General features: G+C 37.5%; 1 protein-coding gene across 1 annotated transcript in view; it reads right to left on the bottom strand.

Annotated features, from left to right (window-relative positions):
- The window catches only part of MEIOB (meiosis specific with OB-fold), a 53,140-nt gene that overhangs the window by 5,630 nt on the left and 27,556 nt on the right, over positions 1-19,954 (bottom strand). Inside the window, 5 exon segments of the mRNA XM_043978503.1 lie at positions 1,493-1,646; positions 3,407-3,508; positions 13,338-13,433; positions 13,528-13,580; positions 14,893-14,993. Of these exon segments, the coding sequence (XP_043834438.1) occupies positions 1,493-1,646; positions 3,407-3,508; positions 13,338-13,433; positions 13,528-13,580; positions 14,893-14,993 (506 nt within the window).

The following is a 19,954-nucleotide window of genomic DNA, read 5'->3' on the forward strand; positions in this document are numbered from 1 at the left end:
TGGTAGAATAAAGGTAAGACATCCCTAATGTTGGTTCTTTTGTATTTCTTGCCCTTTTCCTTTAGCTCATAAGCTAAAAAAAGATTTATATTGAAAAAGTCCAGCTTCATTTCAACTGAACTAAGAGAAAAAGGACTTTTGTCTACCTCTTATTCATAGTGAGCAATATGCCCCTAGAAGCTAAAGGGAAGAGTCTAGGACAACTAAAGACAATATACCTTTCCATTAAAGCTTTTTTTTTCCCCCTACTTAAGGTCAAAAAACCACCATAATTTTCTTCCCCCATATCCCTTCCCTTTTCTCTTCTAGAGGGCCATCCTATATAACAAATAGTATTTTTAAGACAAAAAAAAGAAGAAAATGGAAGGAAGAAAATTGAGGATAAATAAAGGATCAATATATTGAAGTCTGAAAATGTGTAATGGTAATTGTATAACACTTGTATACCTCTCACCTCTGCCAAGGGACGGGGGGGTGTGTCTTCTCATAGCTTTTCCTTTTGAACCATGCTTGTTCTTGATAATTTTGTAATATTTTCTTTTGATTTTTAAAATTATTGTTTTTGATTATAGCTGCTTATATTATTGTAGTATTTTTGTATATATATTTCTTGAATTTGAATTTTCTTGCTCTCTCCTCTCCCTCCCCCTCCCTTGCCACACACACCCCTCTTAGACAGCAACTCTACTTTCCCATCTTTAATTCTGTACAAATTCAGAAAATGTTTTTGCACAGTTTGACATTTACCATGGTTTTATCCATGGACAGATTGCTAAATAACATTTTCCCCTCCAAAGCCTGGCATTTCTTTTTTTCTTTTTTTTGCGGGGCAATGAGAGGTTAAGTGACTTGCCCAATGTCAACACAGCTAATAAGTATCAAGTGTCTGAGGCTGGATTTGAACTCAGGTCCTCCTGAATCCAGGGCCAGTGCTTTATCCACTGCACCACCTAGCTTCCCCCGAGCCTGGCATTTCTTGGCAAATGCTTTTACACCAAGATATTAAACATCTTAGAATTTAGGCTTTTTGAAAATAGTTTATGAAATAAGGGTTGAGAAATTATAATTATTTCCACTAAATTAAAAAAATATGCCATAAGATGTGGAAAACAAAATGATCATATACTAAGTTTTTAAACAGTATATCACTTCATATAAAACATCTCCCAACAATTATTTATTCTTTTATTTATTAAGATTATAGGATTTAAAAATTACATGACAATGTTTTAATTTAACTAGTTAGCCATTATAAATATAGTAATTTCTGAATGGTCATTTGAAATATGTAATAACCTCTATTTGTATTTCCAAAGCTTAGTAGTGTTTCGCACATAGTAAACACTTATTTTATTAATGCTTTTTTATCCATCCGTTCATTCACTCATTTATTCTAATTTATTTGTATTTCCCAAAACTCCCATTATATTTTAACAATACGTTTTTGTTTTTTAGACAAAATGCAATTACTAAAAATAACTTGGCTACTTACCATCTGTTTCGTGCTATTTTTACAGTTTCATTATCAATGTTCAGTGTGGAAATGTAAGCATAAAGGATTCCATAAAAAGGGTAAGTTTTCCCCTCATTCTTCAAGGCTACTGCTTTTAATTGTTCTACTGTATACACATCAACTATTGTCTGTACTAAAAGTAAAAAGATATGTCACTCCAACATTTCTAACAACACAATTAAAAACAAAATAAATTTTTTTTTCTTTTTTTTTTTTTTTTGTGAAGCAATTGGGGTTAAGTGACTTGCCCAGGGTTACACAGCTAGTAAGTGTTAAGTGTCTGAGGCTGGATTTGAACTCAGGTCCTCCTGAATCCAGGGCCGGTGTAAAATGTAAAATTAGAAAGCAAGCTAATGTTAACAATTATTAATTGTATTGAAATTGATTATATTTTTATTTCAAAATATTTCACTACATTTTTGTATATGCCACTCAAGAATACAATTGGCACTTTCAGATGGACTTTTACTCTATCTTCTTTCCAGAGTACTATTTTATGAACTACTGCTACCCTAAAACATGCACAATTTTGTTATTATTTTCAGCATATGAGATTTTTATGTAACCACTTAACATAATCTATATGCTAGTATGACAAATTATAATTTATTTAATGTATTTAAAACTCATTTGAATATGTAGTCCTAAGACCAATTACATGATTGTTTTCAAGCACACTTTTAGCATTACTTTAACAAAATGTCTCTACGTTTAAAAAGTCTTCCCTCTTTCTTGCTCAGAAGAAATTAGAAATGGTAGGAAAGAGAAACAAAAGTTTTTATAAGAATGGATATTAATGCTATGAATGTAATTAGCTTGTCAGTTGTGGGAATAAGCATTATTGAGGGAAAAATTAGAAATGGGATCTTGGGTTTGTGGGAAGATTATAGGATAAGAAGTTAGAACAACAGGGATAGTGATGGAGACGTGCAAGAACAGCTTGGTATAAAGCAGTCATGTGACAGTATGCATGAGAGAACCAGACTGAAGCAGAAATTTGCAAAGAAAAAAAGAGGAAAATTTAATGTGGAAAAATACACCAGTCAAACTTTCTTTTTATGTTTTGGAATAATTTTGGTATGGTACATTGATCATGTAAAAATGCTTGCATGCAATAGGACTTTGGTAACAAAGATTCAAGAGTTGGGTGATTTTGGTTGCCCTTATAGAATCGGGTATGGAAACAAAAGTCAACAGAGAGTCCACCTCACTACCAAAGCATATACTTGGGTCTCATGGAGAATTCTTGATGTAGCTACTGAACTATATAAAAATGACCTGGCATATTTTAAACTACTTTTTTACATTCAAATAAAACGAAGCTATGCCAATCATTCCTTGTAGATAATAAGAAGGTTGCTAATTATCGATCAGTTAGTAATTGTGAGGTCTAACAGCAAAAAAAAAAAAAAAATTGGCAGGGAACATGGTACAGTATACATAGAAAAAGCAATAAGAAAGTTGTTTTTGGCATAACCCAAGGTGACCATAATCGTATCAAGAGCTACTAGTTTCATTTCTAGGTCAATTCAATTGTTGGTCTTCTAAGATGACAAGATGTGTCAATTAGTGTTCCCTGTAATGATGAGATTTTTGATCTATTAAATTCTGTTAAGTTTCATTTGGAAGCAAAGTAAAACGTGTCTCTACTCTATTTTCCCACCCAGTTTCACATAAATGAGAAATAAGACTAAATAGAGTACTTAAGTTACGTTACAGATAATAATAAATAGAAGACTCTAGTGATATCACTTAATTTGGGGAAGATAATATAATTATATAATATTATTTCCTTTGCTGTAATTAAAAGTCTCATTATGTCAAAACAAACTTCAAACACTAAGATTCTGGTCTGTCAAAAAATTAAAAGGAACATTTAAAGATATCACTTACAATTTATGGATTCTTTTAATTGAGCCTCAATTTCATCATCTAGAGCTGTTGCTTCTGCATTTTCTCTTGCAAAATTTGATAGGATATTAGCTTCTGGCGTGTCTTAACAAAGAAAAAGAACATAAATAAATACTGTTCACTAAATAGAAATACTAGCTCCTGTCTATATAGCACTTTAAGGTTTGCAAATCACTTTACAAATATAATCTAATTTTACCCTCGCAACAACTCTAGAAAGTAGGTTCCATTTTATCTTCATTTATAGATGAGGAAACTAAGGCAAGTAGAGATTAAAGGATTTGCTCAGTCATATAGCTAGTGTTTGAAGCTGGATTTGAACTCAGAACTACCTAACTCCAGGTCCAGCAATTTATTCATTGTACCACCTGACTGCCTAGATTTTTTCTTCTTGGATCATCCTCGATAGTAAAAACATGAAGACACGCAAAAACATAAGCCAAATTAAAACGAGTCAGCTAGAAAACTTGTCTAGGATATCCAGGACCTTGTGTTTCCCATATAGTTTTTCTTTAATCCAAAATATCATATAGCTAGCTAACTGTAGAAATTGGAATGAGGATAAATGCTTCAAGAACTCCTAAAATGTTTACTCAGAAAAAGACCTATTTATATAAAAATATTTATATCAGCTCTTTTTGTGGTGGCTAAGAATTGGAAATCAAAGGAATGCCCATCAATTGAGGAATGGCTAAACAAGCTGTGGTATGATGGAATATTATTGTGCTATAAGAAATGACAAGCAGGATGATTTCAGAAAGGCCTGGAAAGATTTGTATGAACTGATGTATAGTGAGGGAGCAGAACCAAGAGACCATTGTGAAGAGACACCAATATTGTTTGATGAGAAATTGTGAAAGACAATTATTCTCAACAATGCAATGATCCAAGACAATCCCAAAGGATTTTCGGTGAAACATACTATCCAACTCCAAAGAAATAAATTCTCTTTGTTTTTTTTTAAAGAAACAAGTTCTTAATAAAAATTATCACTTTTTTTCTATGCAGGTATTTGTTATTTTAATTTGCTGTTTATCACAGAAAATCTAATTCCGTGATAACTATCTACATTATAAAAAGTTACTAATATAGAATGATCTCTCACAAAACAATTATTTATATTACAGTTGGGTTTCATTTAAAATAAGCATTATTAAACATAGAAGGAAAGATTACTATGATAGGATTTTCACAAATCAATTAACACTCAGGTGTGGTGCCCAATGCCTATAATGCCTGCTGCTGAGGAGAAGGAGGCTATTGGATCTAAGGAGGTCTGAGCTCCAGTATGCCAAGGTGATTTTGTTATCATGCTAAGTTTGGCACCAATATGGGGTACCAGAATGACTAAGGAGGGGGCAAACTGGCTCAGAAATGGGACAGGTCAAAGCTTCCCAGCACATCAATATCCTGACTGTGAATGGCTGTTACAGTTTCCTGACTGGGTGGAATAGGGAGACGTACTCTCAAAATAAATGAAATACCAATGAATAATCATTTATTAAGGATTTACTATGTGCCAGGGACTATTTTAAGTTCTGGGGATAGACAAACAGTCCAAGAACTCCAGAAGCTTTCATTCTGCTGAGGAGATACAACATGCATACAGACAAATATATACAGAATATACTGGTACAAGGTAGTTTCAGAAAGGAAACTGGTAGCTGGGTTGGGAGGGTGGCAGAAGTAGGGAGAACCAGAAAAGGCTTCATGAAGAATGTGGCACTTGAGCTAAGTCTTTAAGGAAACCAGGGATTCTAAAAGGTAGAGGTGAGAAGGGGACTATACTTAATTTTTTATATAATTACACTTTATATAACATTCATTTTTTTTTTAGTGAGGCAATTGGGGTCAAGTGACTTGTCCAGGGTCACACAGCTAGTAAGTGTTAAGTGTCTGAGACCAGATTTGAACTCAGGTACTCCTGAATCCAGGGCCAGTGCTCTATCCACTTCGCCACCTAGCTGCCCAACATTCATTTTTTAAAAAAAATTTTCAAGTTCCAAATTCTCTCCCCTCCAGGCCCTCCACCAGAAGCATTGGGTTATAGCTACAATTAGTGGACATGACATGGATCAGCATTAGTCAGACAAATAGGAGGAGAACCAGGAGAGAAAAGTGTCTTGAAAACCTAAATATGAGATGTGAGTGAGTGGCCAGGAGGCGAGAGTGATTAACAATGTCAAATTTAGCAGAGAAAGAGGTCATTCCCAGTAGTAATCATGGACTATACTTTTTTTTTATATAATTACACTTTATATAACATTCTTTTTTTTTTTAAATTTCAAGTTCCAAATTCTCTCCCCTCCAGGTCCTCCACCACCCATTGAAAAGGCAAGTAATATTATATCAATTTTACATGTGAAGTCATGCAAAACATTTCCATACTAGCCATGTTACCAAAAAAAAAGTTAAGAAAAAAAGTAAATGAAAAAAGTATGTTTTCAGAGTTCATTGGTTCTCTGGATGTAGATGGCATTTTTCATTGTGAGTCCTTTTGGAATTGTCGTGTATTGTTGTATTGATTGGACTAAACATTTAAAAATTTTATTTCTATGCCAGCATTTATCTCTCCCTCTCCCACTTCTCTTGACCCCTACCCCATTGAACAGTAAAAAAAGAAAACCCTCCTAACAAGTATACAAAGTATACAATCTCACTCTGGCTATATATAAAAAAAATGTACGTCTCATTCTGTATTCTAAGTCTATCACCTCTCTGTCAGGAGATGAGTAACATGTTTTATGTTTAGTCCTGTGGAATCATGGGTTTATCATTGCATTCATCAGAGTTCTAAAATCTTTCAAAGCTGTTTTTCTTTATAATGTCATTGTATAAATTTTTCTTCTAGTTCTGCTCATTACACTCTAAATCAGTTCACAGAGATCTTCCCAGTTTCCTTTGAAACTGTCCATTTTGTCATTTCTTTTGGCATAATAATATTCCATTACATTCATATACCATAGTTTGTTTAGCCATTCCCTAATAGATGAATACCCCTGTTTCAAGTTTTTAGCTACCATGAAGAAAGCTTCTATAAATATTTTTTTCTACATGTGTGTCCTTTTCCTCTTTTATCTTGTTAGGGTATAGACCTAAAATTATTATTGCTGGGTCAAAGGGTCACACATCTTCTTATTAAAATGATTGTAATGCTTTGAATATAGGCCGCACTTTCCATTCAAAATCAGGACTGCACAAAACCTTAGGGTGACCTATAGTTAATGTTATTTTTAATATGTAACTATACAAATATATTTTCCTTTCAAAGAAATTTTTAGGGGTAGAACATATATTTGAGAATTGTGTGCGTTTAGACTGGTATAGTAGCTATTTTTAATAATAAATTTTCATTGATATCTTTTGTTTTCACATCATTTATATTTCCCAATATATCTCTTTCCCATCTTCCTCCCAGGGAGCAATCCCTTATAACAAAGAATAAAAAGAGAAAAAAACCCTCAGAAATTCCCAAAAGGAAATAGGTGGGGCAGCTAAGTGGCGCAGTGGATAAAGCACCGGCCCTGAATTCAGGAGTACCTGAGTTCAAATCGGGCCTCAGACACTTGACACTTACTAGCTGTGTGACCCTGGGCAAGTCTCTTAACCCCCATTGCCCTGCAAAAACAAACAAACAAACAAAAAAAACCAAAAACAAACAAAAAAAGGAAATAGGCTACTGTAACACGACTTTGCACCATGCCAGACATCACAAAAGGTCAAAGAATTTATCTAAGAGATATCAGACATGAAAGTATGGCAAATTTCATGGTTCTTAACATTTTTTAGTAAAAATTAATACTAGAATAATAGACCATAGCTTTGAAAGTTTTTACTAAAGGGAAATGCAAGTGTAGTGGAGGTGGCATAAACACTGCCCCACCCCCTTTGGCCTAGGGCTGGCTTGTTCATCCCACCTTCCCACAGAAATTGAATAATGTTTTCCTTCTTTCAGCTCACAGAGCATCTATAGGACCTTCAGTTAGTTGGTGTGGAAGATAAGGAAACTAGACCTGGACTCAAGAAGATCTTAGGAATGGAGTGGGGAAGAGAAGTTGGAACACAAAGTTTTAAAAAATTTGATGTTAAAATTTTGTTTTTACATATATTTTGGAAAATAAAATTCTATTCAAGAACAAAGGACAAACAAATTCTGTCTCAGAAATTTACTGGCAATGTGACCCTGGACAAGAAACTTAACTTCTGCTTAAGTTTCCTCCAGTTTAAAAGGAGACAATCTACCTTCCAGGGTTGTAGTGGAGACAAAATCAGATAAAATTTGTCGGGCACTTTGACTTTGTTTCAAGACAATGGTGAGGACTACATCTCAAGCTCTAAACCAGAACAACTAAAGAACAACAAGTTTAATCAGCTCTTTAGATAGCCTGAGGATTGTTTACCACAATTTGCTTCTAGAAGTTATAGACCCTTCCTTCCAGACTACTAGATTTCAGTCCACTCTCTCAGCTGATTTAGCCTGAAGCAGTTGTTCTTATCACCAGATTCACCTCTGTTCTGCATCTTTGAAGCTTCAGGGGCCAGTCTCCACTATCACTTTTTCTTTCCCGTGGCTGGTATAAATTCTCATCTTCTGATCTCTGGTTCCTCATGTTTTCATCTCCTATCACTTACATATGCTAATCTAATGTTCAAATCAGGGCCTCTTAGTGCATTAATGATACATCTCTAACTTTGACTGAAATTTACCCTAAATCCTTGTTCAATCAGGTTTAACATCATCTTAAGGGGCAGCTAGGTGGCACAGTGGATAAAGAACTAGCCCTGGAGTCAGGAGGACCTGAGTTCAAATCAGACTTCAGACACTTGACACTTATAAGCTGTGTGACCCTGGACAAGTCACTTAACCCTGATTGCCTCGAACACCTGCAGCCGTCTCCAGTAGTCCTGATGTATATCTTGCCACTGGACCCAGATGGCTCTGGAGGAGAGAATGAGGCTGGTGATTTTGCACAGCCCTCCTTCACAAATTCAATTCACTGGTTACAGTGCATCCTACTGTCCTGACTGTGCCTAATCAGACCAATATGAGCTTGGAAATCTCTACCACCGGTCGAGCAAACATAATCCATGTGGATTTTTGGGTTGGATTCTCTCAATTAGCTCATCTCACATTTCTTTTGAGCGACTTCAATTCTACTTTCCTCTTAGAGCACAGCACCTTCTCTGATGAGGCCCCACCATGCTGGGTAGTCTAGTGCTAGTGTCTCCAGTGCCATGTCATGTAATCAATTCCAAAGTTCTTAAGAGAGACCTCAAAAGTGTCCTTATATTGCTTTTTTTGCCCACCATGTAAGTGCTTGCCTTCTGTGAGTTCTCCACAAAATAGTCTTTTAGGCAAGCATATTTGGGCATTCAAACAACTGAGATAGCCCATTGGAGTTGTGCTCTGTGCAGTAGAGTTTGAATGCTTAGCAGTTTAGCTCGAGAGGACCTCAGTGTCTGGTATCTTATGTTGCCAGGTGATCTTCAGAATTTTCCCAAGACAATTCAAATGGAAGTGATTTAGTTTCCCGGCATGGTACTGGTAGACTGTTCAGGTTTCACAGGCATACAACAATGAGGTCAGCAAAACAGCTCTGTAGACCTTCAGTTTGGTAGTCAGTCTAATACCTCTTTTCTCCCACACTTTCCTTTGGAAACTCCCAAACACTGAGTTAGCTTTGGCAATGCATGTGTCAATCTCATCATCTATGTATACATCCCTGGAAAGTATACTGCCAAGGTAAGTGAACTTATTCACAGCATACAAAATGCCATTTGCTGTAATTGATGGTTCCATGTATGGATGGTGTGGTGCTGGCTGATGGAGTACCTGTGTTTTCTTGGTATTAATTGTTAGGCAAAAATTGTTACAAGTAGCAGAGAATAAGTCCATACTTTGTTGCATCTCAGCTTCAGAGGCTGCATTGAGTGCACAATGATCTGCAAACAAAAAATCACGCACAAACACACCCTCCACTTTAGTCTTGGCTTGTAGCCTTTTCAAGTTGAAGAATTTACCATCAGTGAAGTAGCTGACCTTGATGTCACAGCTATCCTCATTGAAGGTATTTGGCAACCTGGCTAAAAACATCATGCTAAAAAGCATGAGATCAAGCATACAGCCTTGTTTCACTCCATTGTTAACTAGGAAAGCATGAGAGCATTGTCCAGTATCCAGAACCTGGGAAAGCAGGCTGTCATGAAACTGATGTACAATACTGATGAATTTCTTTGGGCAACCAAATTTTGACATAATTTTCCGTAAGTCCTCAACTAACAGTATCAAAGGCCTTGGTCAGGTCTACAAATTTTGTATACAGACCTCTGTTCTTCTCCTGGCATTCATTTCTCTTGGAGTTGTCAGGCAGCAAACACCATATCAACCATTCCTCAACCCTTTCTGAAGCTACACTGGCTCTCAGGTAGATGACCATCTTCTAGGTGAAGGATCAGCCTATTAAGTCGGATTCTGGCATGAATCTTGCTAGCAATACTAAGAGAGAGACACCCCTTCCCCCCCCCCCCACCCAGTGACTGTCATGGGACAATCTATTTCCTTTACCTTTATAGAGATGGATAGTGGAGGCGTCCTTGAACTCCTGGGGGATGACCTCCTCTTGCCATATAAGCCAAAAGATTTCAACTTTTGTATGACCCCCAACCTTGTAAATCTCAGCTGGAATAGAATCAGCACCAGGTGCTTTGCCTCAGTAGAGGAGCCTAATGGCATTAAAAATTTCTTCAGTTGGAAATTTATTGAGAGGGGTTGACTTCAACCTGAGGTAAACCGTCATTCAGCATTGATTGATGATAGTCTGTTGAGAACACTATGGAAGCACTCAGCCCATCTTTCCAGGATCATGTCCTTGTTACTAATCAATGTGGCTCAATCACCACTGAGAAGTTGAGATGCGCCATATGTTTTTTGGCCCATAAATAGCCTTCAGGGCATTATAAAAGTGCTTTGGATTGTTACTGTCTTCATAAAACTGAATTTCATCTGCCGTCTTACTGAGCCAAGAATCCTGCATCTCTCTAAGCTTCATTTGAACTTTACTTTTGATGGAGTTAAATGTTGCCTTCTTAGACACAGATGAACTATTCTGCTGGTAAGCCCTATGGAGTTCTCGTTTTTCATTTAGCAACTTCTGAATTCCTCTATCACTTTCATCAAACCAGTCCTTTTTTTTTTTTTGTGAGGCAATTGGGGTTAAGCGACTTGCCCAGGGTCACACAGCTAGTAAGTGTCAAGTGTCTGAGGCTGGATCTGAACTCAGGTCCTCCTGAATCCAGGGCCAGTACTCTGATCCACTGTACCACCTAGCTGTCCCATCATCAAACCAGTCTTGATGCTTGCAAGTGTTCTGAACTAGATGAGCAAATGCAGTGCTGCACACCAAATCTCTAAAAGCTGCCTACTCCTTTTCTCATATTTGGGTTTTTAGGACATTATTTTCTCCTGGTTCTCTTCCTACTTGTCTGACTCATGCTGATTGTAGCTATAACCCAATGTTTCTGGTGGAGAACCTAGAGGGGACAGAATTTGGAACTTAAGGCTTCTGGTAGTCATTTTGCCTTAGGGCCCCTGCTTTTGTTGAATGTGAATATTTAGTTTGGAGAGAATCAGTCTATGATCAATCCAGCATTCTGTGCCACACTCTCTCATCCTGTCTTTTCTCCTTACCATAACATAGTCTATTAAATGCCAATGTTTGCTGCGAGGGTGCATCCACGAAGTTTTATTGCATTTAGGTAAATGGAAGACAGTATTGGTGATGAGAAGTTCATGAGATGCCCAAGTCTTCAGTCGTAAGTGACCATTGCTGTTGCTGTATCCAACTCCTTTCCTCCCCAGGACACCCTGACATGTCTGGTAGTCTGAGCCTACTCTAGCATTGAGGCCACCTAGAATCATAAGCTTGTCCTCTTTTGGGACGTTGATGATAAAGGTCTTGAGGTCTTCATAAAATTTTTCTTTGACCTCATGAGGGTTTGTCATGGTGGGAACATAGGCACTGATGATGGTGACATGATGTTTTCCTTCAAGTGGCAATTGCATTGTCATCAACCTGTCATTCACTCCTTTTGGTAGGCATGCAAGTTTGTTGACTAGATTAGTTTTCATCACAAAACCTGTACCAGATTCATAGCATAATCTTCACTTCAGCCACTCCTGAAAAACATGTATCCAGCTCTGACTTCAATAAGATGGCCTTCATTTGCCAGCCCCATTTTACTAACAGCTGCTATTTGGATGCAATACCTGCTGAGTTCTCTTGCGACAAGAGCTGTTCGCCTTTTGGGTCTATTGGATTCTGTGTTGTCTATAAGTGTGCACACATTCCATTTATCAATGGTGAGTGGAATCATCTTTGCAGAAGTTTTTGTACATTTTTGTGTGTGTGTGTGTGTTTTGACCACGTGGTGGGATCGCTGCCTGCTGTGGTAATCAGGCCAGGGTTGGGTAGGCAGACAATTTTTAGGGCACCTTTTCTAGCTCCTTCCTCACACCAGGTGAGCAATGCAGTCCTTAAAAGGCTGTTCAGATAGTTGGGGGCTGCTGAATCACACTGCTGCTTCCAGTGAGAAGACAACCCTATGGCCTGGACAGCCTGTGCACCAGGTTGTGACTCCAGCTCCCAGCATATCCACACATGCTTCTTTGTCACTTGCCTGTTGCCACAGGACTGAGACAGGTAAAAATAGTAAAATGGTATAGGTGATGTCTTTTGACTTGTACATAAGTGAGGCAGCAGCCTCACTCTCTCTTCCAGAATCATCACAGTCCAGTGGCAGGACAGAGTCAAGACAGCTGGTAATGTCTCGAGATTCAGTGGAAGACTAAGTGTTCCACAGCACCTGCTTCACCTGCCTTCCTGGCCGTTGGAACAAGTTCTTCTCATCCTCCCATTCCACCAAGGGAAGTCTTCACATGCTTGGGGTAGACACCCCTCAACTCAATGACTTTTTTGAGACTCCTTGGTTACCCTCAACTTGATTTAGCCCATCTGCCGAAATGGTTTACTGGGATGTGGCTGCTGCACATGCTACATCTTCTTGGAGCCACAGATGAGAGTTAGGTAGATCAGGTGTAGACACCAAAGGTAAAAAACAGCCCTGAAAAGGGCTTGGGAGGTCTCACACCAGAGGTACTAGTCTTCCCTGAACACACCTTACATCCCGTGTGTGTATATATGTACATATGTATATACAAGCATGTTTGTGTATATGGACATACATAAATGCACATGTATGTGTATGTGTACATGTATATGTATCTGCTTTCCCCCAGTAGAGTTAGGATTGGGTTTTTTTGGGGGGAGGTGTTGGTTTTTTAATCCCAAGTACATTGCTCAATGCATAGGTCTTTAAAGAAATGCTTGTCGATTGATTAATTGAAAACCAGTACAGTGTTGTTGTTATTGTTCAGTCATTTCAGTCGTGTCTAACTGTGATCCCATTTGGGATTTTCTTGGCAAAAATATTTGAGTGGTTTGTCATTTGCAGAAGTTTTTGTACCCTTTTTTTGTGTTTTGACCACATGGTGGGTATGTATATGTATATATGTCTATGTCTATGTTGATGTATATGTATATGCTTTCCTCCAGTTCATTTTATAGATGAAGAACTGAGACAAACAGGGTTAAGTGACTTGCCTAGGGCCACACAGCTAGTAAGTACTGAGGCCAAATTTGAACTCAGGAAGATGAGTCTTGCTGACTTGAGGCCTGGAATTCTATCCATTGTGCCAACTAGCTGCTCTAGTATTCTAGTATTAGGCTTTATGTAAATGTTAAAATAATCAAATTGACCACACTCACTTCCTTGACTCACTTTAAATTCAAACTTCATTTACATCACTAGACTCTACAATAAGTGAATTTCAGAAAAGCATTTTGAAGATTTTTACCTGGATTAGCTGTAATAATGGTTTTCGAGATGACGGTTGCAGTCATACAGTTTCGAAATTTATCAAAATGTATTCTTATGTCTGCAGCAAATATTACTGTGAGGGGAAAAAGACATTTTCTTATTATTTTAGTGTTTGTCTTGTCTTATACTTATAGGTCTGAACACCATAAAAATATTGAGTATGATACCTGTTTCGCGTGGTATCCAATTCTGTGCAAGTAGAATAGATTCATTATCCCAACTGAATAAACAGGAAGAATACATTAGGAAAAAATTAATAAAAGGATACTGTTTACAGCTTCAGAGAATGTAAATCCTATCAAACTGTTCATATTATTACATTATCTTTGTATAATTGTTGAAAGCTAATACGGTTTTACTGATACTATTACTGGCAGAATTATTCCTTACATTAACATTTTGTTGTTATTCAATTATTTTAGTTATGCATGACTCTTTGTAACTCCTTTTGGGATTTTCTTGGTAATGATACTGGAATGGTTTGCCATTTGCTTTTCCAGCTCATTTTATAGTTGAGGAAACTGAGGCAAATAGGGTTAGGTCACTTGCCTAAGGTCACACAGCTAGCAAGTGTCTGAGGCCAGATTTGAACTTAGATCCTCCTAACTCTAGGGCCAGCACCCTATCCACTACACCATATTAATATTTAGTATAGACTATATTGAACCTAAAAATACACACATTCCCCACAACCCCACAAAGACCATGTATAAAGGAAATAGCTCCGCACTATATTGATTCCCATTCCAACCGATTTTTGTATTAAACTACATCCTCACCTTCTTTCTAAGGAATGTCACTGAACGTTCAAGTTATATCTACCTTAATGTCTTATCATTTTCTCCTGTATTTCAGGCAATTCATTCATCTATTTCAAAGACTATTTAACTCATAAGTTAGAAATGTATTTTTTGTTCTAAAACTACATGTTTTAGGGGCAGCTAGGTGGTGCAGTGGATAGAGCACTGACCCTGGAGTTAGAAGGACCTGAGTTCAAATCTAGCCTTAGACACTTAACACTTACTAGCTGTGTGACCCTGGGCAAGTCACTTAACCCCCATTGCCTTCAAAAAAAAAACTACATGTTTTCTTTTGGCATTTTATTTTAATTAATTACTACTCTTCTGTCTTCCTTGTCATTCCCAATAGTTAAATTTTTTTTTCAGGGCAATTTTTGGGTTTCAGTTTCCTCATACATAAAATGAAGAGTTTGGACTAAATGACCTCTAAGATTCCTTCTAGTTCTTGACTCTACAACCTCAGTACAAGATGGTTCTACAGATGGGACTCTAAGAATAGTGTTACAGTACATGTCCAGAGTAATAGTAAATATATGAATGCTTTCAAGTTTTAAGGTATTATTTCACTTTCCTATGCTAAAAAATGAAAATTTTTAATTAAAGGAAAATTCTTGTCTTGATGAGTTTAAATAGTTCTTAGTAATATGTAACATCAAAATAACTAAAAAGATCTTATTCCTTTATTTTAATTTATGATTTCATTCATGGTTCAAAACAGAAAAGGCAGTTTACCATAGCATTGCAAAAGAAGACTCTGTTTCATCATATAGCTTTACTTCACATCTCTGACCCTGTCTTCTGTCTGAGGTTGTAAAGTATTTTGGTTCTCCAATCTTAACAAAATAAAGAAAACCATTACATTTCATCCACAATCTTAACAGATACTTAAATACTTGTTGATTAACTGAAATATAAAAGGGTTGCCCATTAAAGTAACAAAATGGAAACATTAAAACTAATAAATAGTAATTTGCAATGATAAGCTTTTGATTAAAAATAGCTGGTATGACAAAATATTTAAAATAATTTCTTTTTTTTATGAGACAATCGGGGTTAAGTGACTTGCCCAGGATCACACAGCTAGTAAGTAAGTGTCTGAGGCCAGATTTGAACTCAGGTACTCCTGACTCCAGGGCTGGTGCTTTATCCACTGTGCCACCTAGCTGCCCCTAAAATAATTTCTTTATGTTTTGTAAAGTTCTTGCACAGATTTTTATCTTATTTGATTCTCACAACAAGCCTGTGATGTAAGTAGGCATTATTGCCTTCATTATGTAGATGAAGAAATTAAGGGTCAGAGAGGCTGACTTGCCCAGGGACTCAAAGACAGGTCTTCTAACTCCAAGTCCAGTGCTCTTTCTACTATATTACCTACAAGGTTCTATCTTGGGCCTTTTCAATTCTTCCTCTTTTCTATCCCTTAGTGATTCTATCTACTACTTTGCCTTTATTCATCACCTCTATGTAGATGACTCCCAAATCTATATAGGTAGCTCCAACCTCCCCTCCTCCCCTACTGAGCCCTCATTTTGTATCAGCTTATTGCTTGACATCTCCAACTAGATGGCTTGCTGGCATCTCCAACTTAACATGTCTATAACTGAACTTATCATCTATCCACTAAAACTTACCCTTATTCCCATTTTGCACATACATATGGCTCTGGAAGGGTGTAATTGAGGGGTTAGCATCGACAGAAATGCTAAAACAGTGACAGAGCCAGATGAAGTGAAGGATATCTACAGACTACTTCATCATTCAGTCTCTGAGGATAGTCTCAATAAAAATAAGAGACAGTGAAACAAAGCCTCAAGACACATATATATCAGGGAGTAAGAGCAGAAAGAAACAAAGCAAGGAAATATGTCAGTAAGAAATGTGGCCTAGGGCTTCAACATGAATACAAACCCACAGGCTTTCTCTTTGTTGCTGTTAGATAGAATAGCAGGTGCATCAAGGAACAATCTCAACCTATCTCTTCACAAGTACTGTGGGTCAAGTGGACTATGTAGGTCCAGGAGGGAGGTAGACACATCAGTGGGCAAGGATGCTTGATCCTCCCTGAAAAAGGGAGGATAATTTCCCTGATAGGCAAGGGGATTTTGTAGGAGCCCATTCTTCACTTTTTATCCGATTGAATCAACTCAAACTTTTTGGTGTGAAAAGTCAGCTATTTGTACTAAGTCAGTTAGTCTGGGTGACTCCATTTAAAAATTTTATTTAAATCTTGAGTACTTGATGGTTAACCTGCATAATAGCAGGGAACATGGTCACTAATCACATCTCCCAAGATACTGTAATGAGGGAGGAGCAGAGGTGGCCCTAATCTATCTTCTCATAATTACATGAAGCAATCAAAATACCTTTGCCCTTATATGGAAGTTGCTTACTGCTGTCTATAAAAGCAGTGTACAGCTTGAATCAAGGCCCACCCACCCAATTGCTTTGGCAATGCCTTGGCATGCTAAATAAAATTCTTTAAACTTTCTTTACCTGAGTTTGCCTTATTAATCAGGGCAAGGGCTCAACCAAGATTTCTTTAACCTTGGTTTCAAGACTCCTTTACACTTTTTTTTTTTTTTTGCAGGGCAATGGGGGTTAAGTGACTTGCCTAGGGTCACACAGCTAGTAAGTGTCAAGTGTCTGAGGCCGGATTTGAACTCAGGTACTCCTGAATCCAGGGCAGGTGCTTTATCCACTGCGCCACCCAGCCGCCCCCCTTTACACTCTTAAAAATAATTGAAGACCCAAAAGATCTTTTGTTTACATAGGTTATATCGATTTAAATTGACCATAATAGAAGTTTAAATATCTTAGTGTGAAAATGGTTTGACCTCATAGACCCCCCTGAAAGGATCCCCCAGGAGTATTTGGACCACATTTTAAGAATTCTTGGGTTAAATACAGGCTTAATAGAGTTGATGTCTTATTAGCCTGCATTCCTGTAGTAGAACTTAAGGCCCCATTTGGGAGAGAAAAATAAGTAATATACTAATGTTCCCAAGTTTTACTAAGATGCAAGTATGAGTCATAGAGATTTTGTGGGATACACTAGCCAGAGAGACTTAGTAGGAAACATGAGCCAGGAGACTGGCACAAGATGGCAGAGTAAGAAGCAGTACATAACTCAACTCTCTCCCACAACTGCTCCAACAAGGATCAAGGTGTAATTAAGAAAACCAAAGAGAAATCACAGTGGGTTGTTATTGCCGTCCAGGGCAGCACAAGGAGATAGTCAAAGGTCTGTGGGTACTGGGGAGTGGTTCTAACCAGAAGGGTGCACACAGATCTTCTAAAACATAGATAGATGGAGACTAGGGCTGGATCAAGAAGTATGGAAAAGGGACAAGCTGGCAGCTTTGTTATTCTGACCTAGGAGTAGGGCCCCAGATCAGTATGGATAGAGACTGGGACTTGTTGCTATATACCAAGACAGGGAGCAAGAACAGGGAAGCCTCTTCAGCTATATTGCTCTGACTCTGTAGCTGGTTTTCAAGCCTTTCAGCACAGATCAAGGATAAGGTTTGCAATCTACAGCTGTATACCTGGGCAGGAAGTGCAAAGCAAGAGTGAGCCTGCACCTTTGTCTCTCTGATTCCAGAGCAGGGTCAAGGAAGAACAGAGGCTAGGTCTGCAGCTGTGTATGGGGCAGGAAGCATAGGTTAGGGGTGAATCTGTAGTTCTGTCACTCTGACTCTGAAGAGCTTTTTAGTTCACTGATAGAGGCTCCAGACAATTCCAGCAGTTCTCTACTGGAACTCCAACAAAAGGCAAGCCTGCAGTGGTATTGCCAGATCCAAACTTGGATCAGAAGCCTGAAAAGATACTGGAAGGACAATTATTAGGCCATTCCCTAGACCATGCCAAAAGTTTGCAGTTCCCTGACCCATGTCAACCCTAAGATCCTTGAAGATCACAGCATTTAATATTCAGAGAAAGTAGCCTTACAACCTCCAGATAGTACAGATCAGGACCAAACAAGGCCCCAATATTCCTTGTAGAAGTTCATAGAGCCTGATTCAAACACAAAACATCAATTAATGGAGAAAGGCTAAAAGAAAATGTAAAAAAAAAGACACTGATGATAAAGAGCCAGGGATACCCAAGATACAAACCTAGAAGATGAGAATAACTCTAGAACATTTGCAAGTAAAGCCTCAAACAAAAATATAGCTTGGTCAAAAGTCAATTAGAGGGGGCAGCTAGGTGGCGCAGTGGATAGAGCACTGGCCCAGGATTCAGGAGTACCTGAGTTCAAATCCGGCCTCAGACACTTAACACTTACTAGCTGTGTGACCCTGGGCAAGTCACTTAACCCCAATTGCCTCACTCCCCCCAAAAAGGGGGGGCAGCTAGGTGGCGCAGTGGATAGAGCACCAGCCCTGGAGTCAGGAGGACCTGAGTTCAAATCTGACCGCAGACACTTGACATTTACTATCTGTGTGACCCTGGGCAAGTCACTTAACCCCAATTGCCCCACCCCACCCCCAAAAAAGTCAATTAGAATTCCTGGAACAGATGAAAGAAATGTTTTTAAATGATAGAAAAATGAATGAGAGGGGGCAGCTAGATGGCGCAGTGGTTAAAGCACTGGCCCTGTATTCAGGAGTACCTGAGTTCAAAGCCAGCCTCAGACACTTGACACTTGCTAGCTGTGTGACCCTGGGCAAGTCACTTAACCCCCATTGCCCCGCCAAAAAAAATAAAATAAAATAAAAAATTAAAAAAAAATGAATGAGAGCAAAAAAAATTAATAAGAGCTCTAGATGAAAGAATATGAAGAATAAATAACTCAGTACAAGAAGTAGAAAATTGTACCCAAGTAACATGCTCCCTGAAAATTAGAATAGACAAAGCAGAAGTAAATGACTTCATCAGATAATAAGAAATATTAGAACGAAATCAAAAGACTGCAAAAAAAATTAAAGAAAATGTAAGGCATTTTACATAAAAAACAACTGACCTGGAAAACAGGTCAAGGATAAAACAAATATACATAGCACACACACAATATGTGTAGATGTGCATATCTATGTACATATATACACATACATAAATATAAATACATATATGTGTGTATATCTCTATATATACATATAAACACATGTGTGTATAAATAACTGGATTGCCTGAAAGATTATCAAAAAAGAACCTAGAGATCACATTTCAAGAAATCATAGACTTGTTAGAATTAGAGGGCAAAATGAAAAATAGAAAAAGTTCAGTGGTCACCCTCTAAACAAAATCCCAAAGTGAAATCCAGGGTATCTATGTCAATTAAAAAATACTACAAGTATGAAGAAAAAAAGAGGTAAAGTTCTGAGGATCCACAGTCAGTATAACAAGATTTGGGAGCTACAATCATCAAGAAGAGGAGAGCATGTGATACAATATGCCAAAGGGAAAATACATAGTGTTACAATGAAAAATAAATTACCCAGCGAAATAGAATATCTTTAAGGGAAAAATTGTGTTTTTAATGAAATAGAAGACTTCTAAGTATTTCTAGTGAAAAGAAGAGAAATGAATAGAAACTTTAATATATAAACATAAGAATCAAGAGAAATAAAAAAAAATAACATGTTTGAGCAATTGGAAGTGACTAAACAAGATTAATAATAACAGCTAACATTTATATAGTGCTTTCTATGTGTAAAGTTGCTATCTCTATGGGGTTGAAATTCTAGCCAGACTGTCTAAAAATCTATTGAGTGGTCGCCATAAATTATAAGCTTTAGCAAGAATTTAGACTTTTAAGTACTTATTAAGGAGCATAAGAATTTGGTGAGGAGAG

Source organism: Dromiciops gliroides, chromosome 1 (assembly GCF_019393635.1).
Source record: "Dromiciops gliroides isolate mDroGli1 chromosome 1, mDroGli1.pri, whole genome shotgun sequence".
Classification (NCBI taxonomy): Eukaryota; Metazoa; Chordata; class Mammalia; order Microbiotheria; family Microbiotheriidae; genus Dromiciops; species Dromiciops gliroides.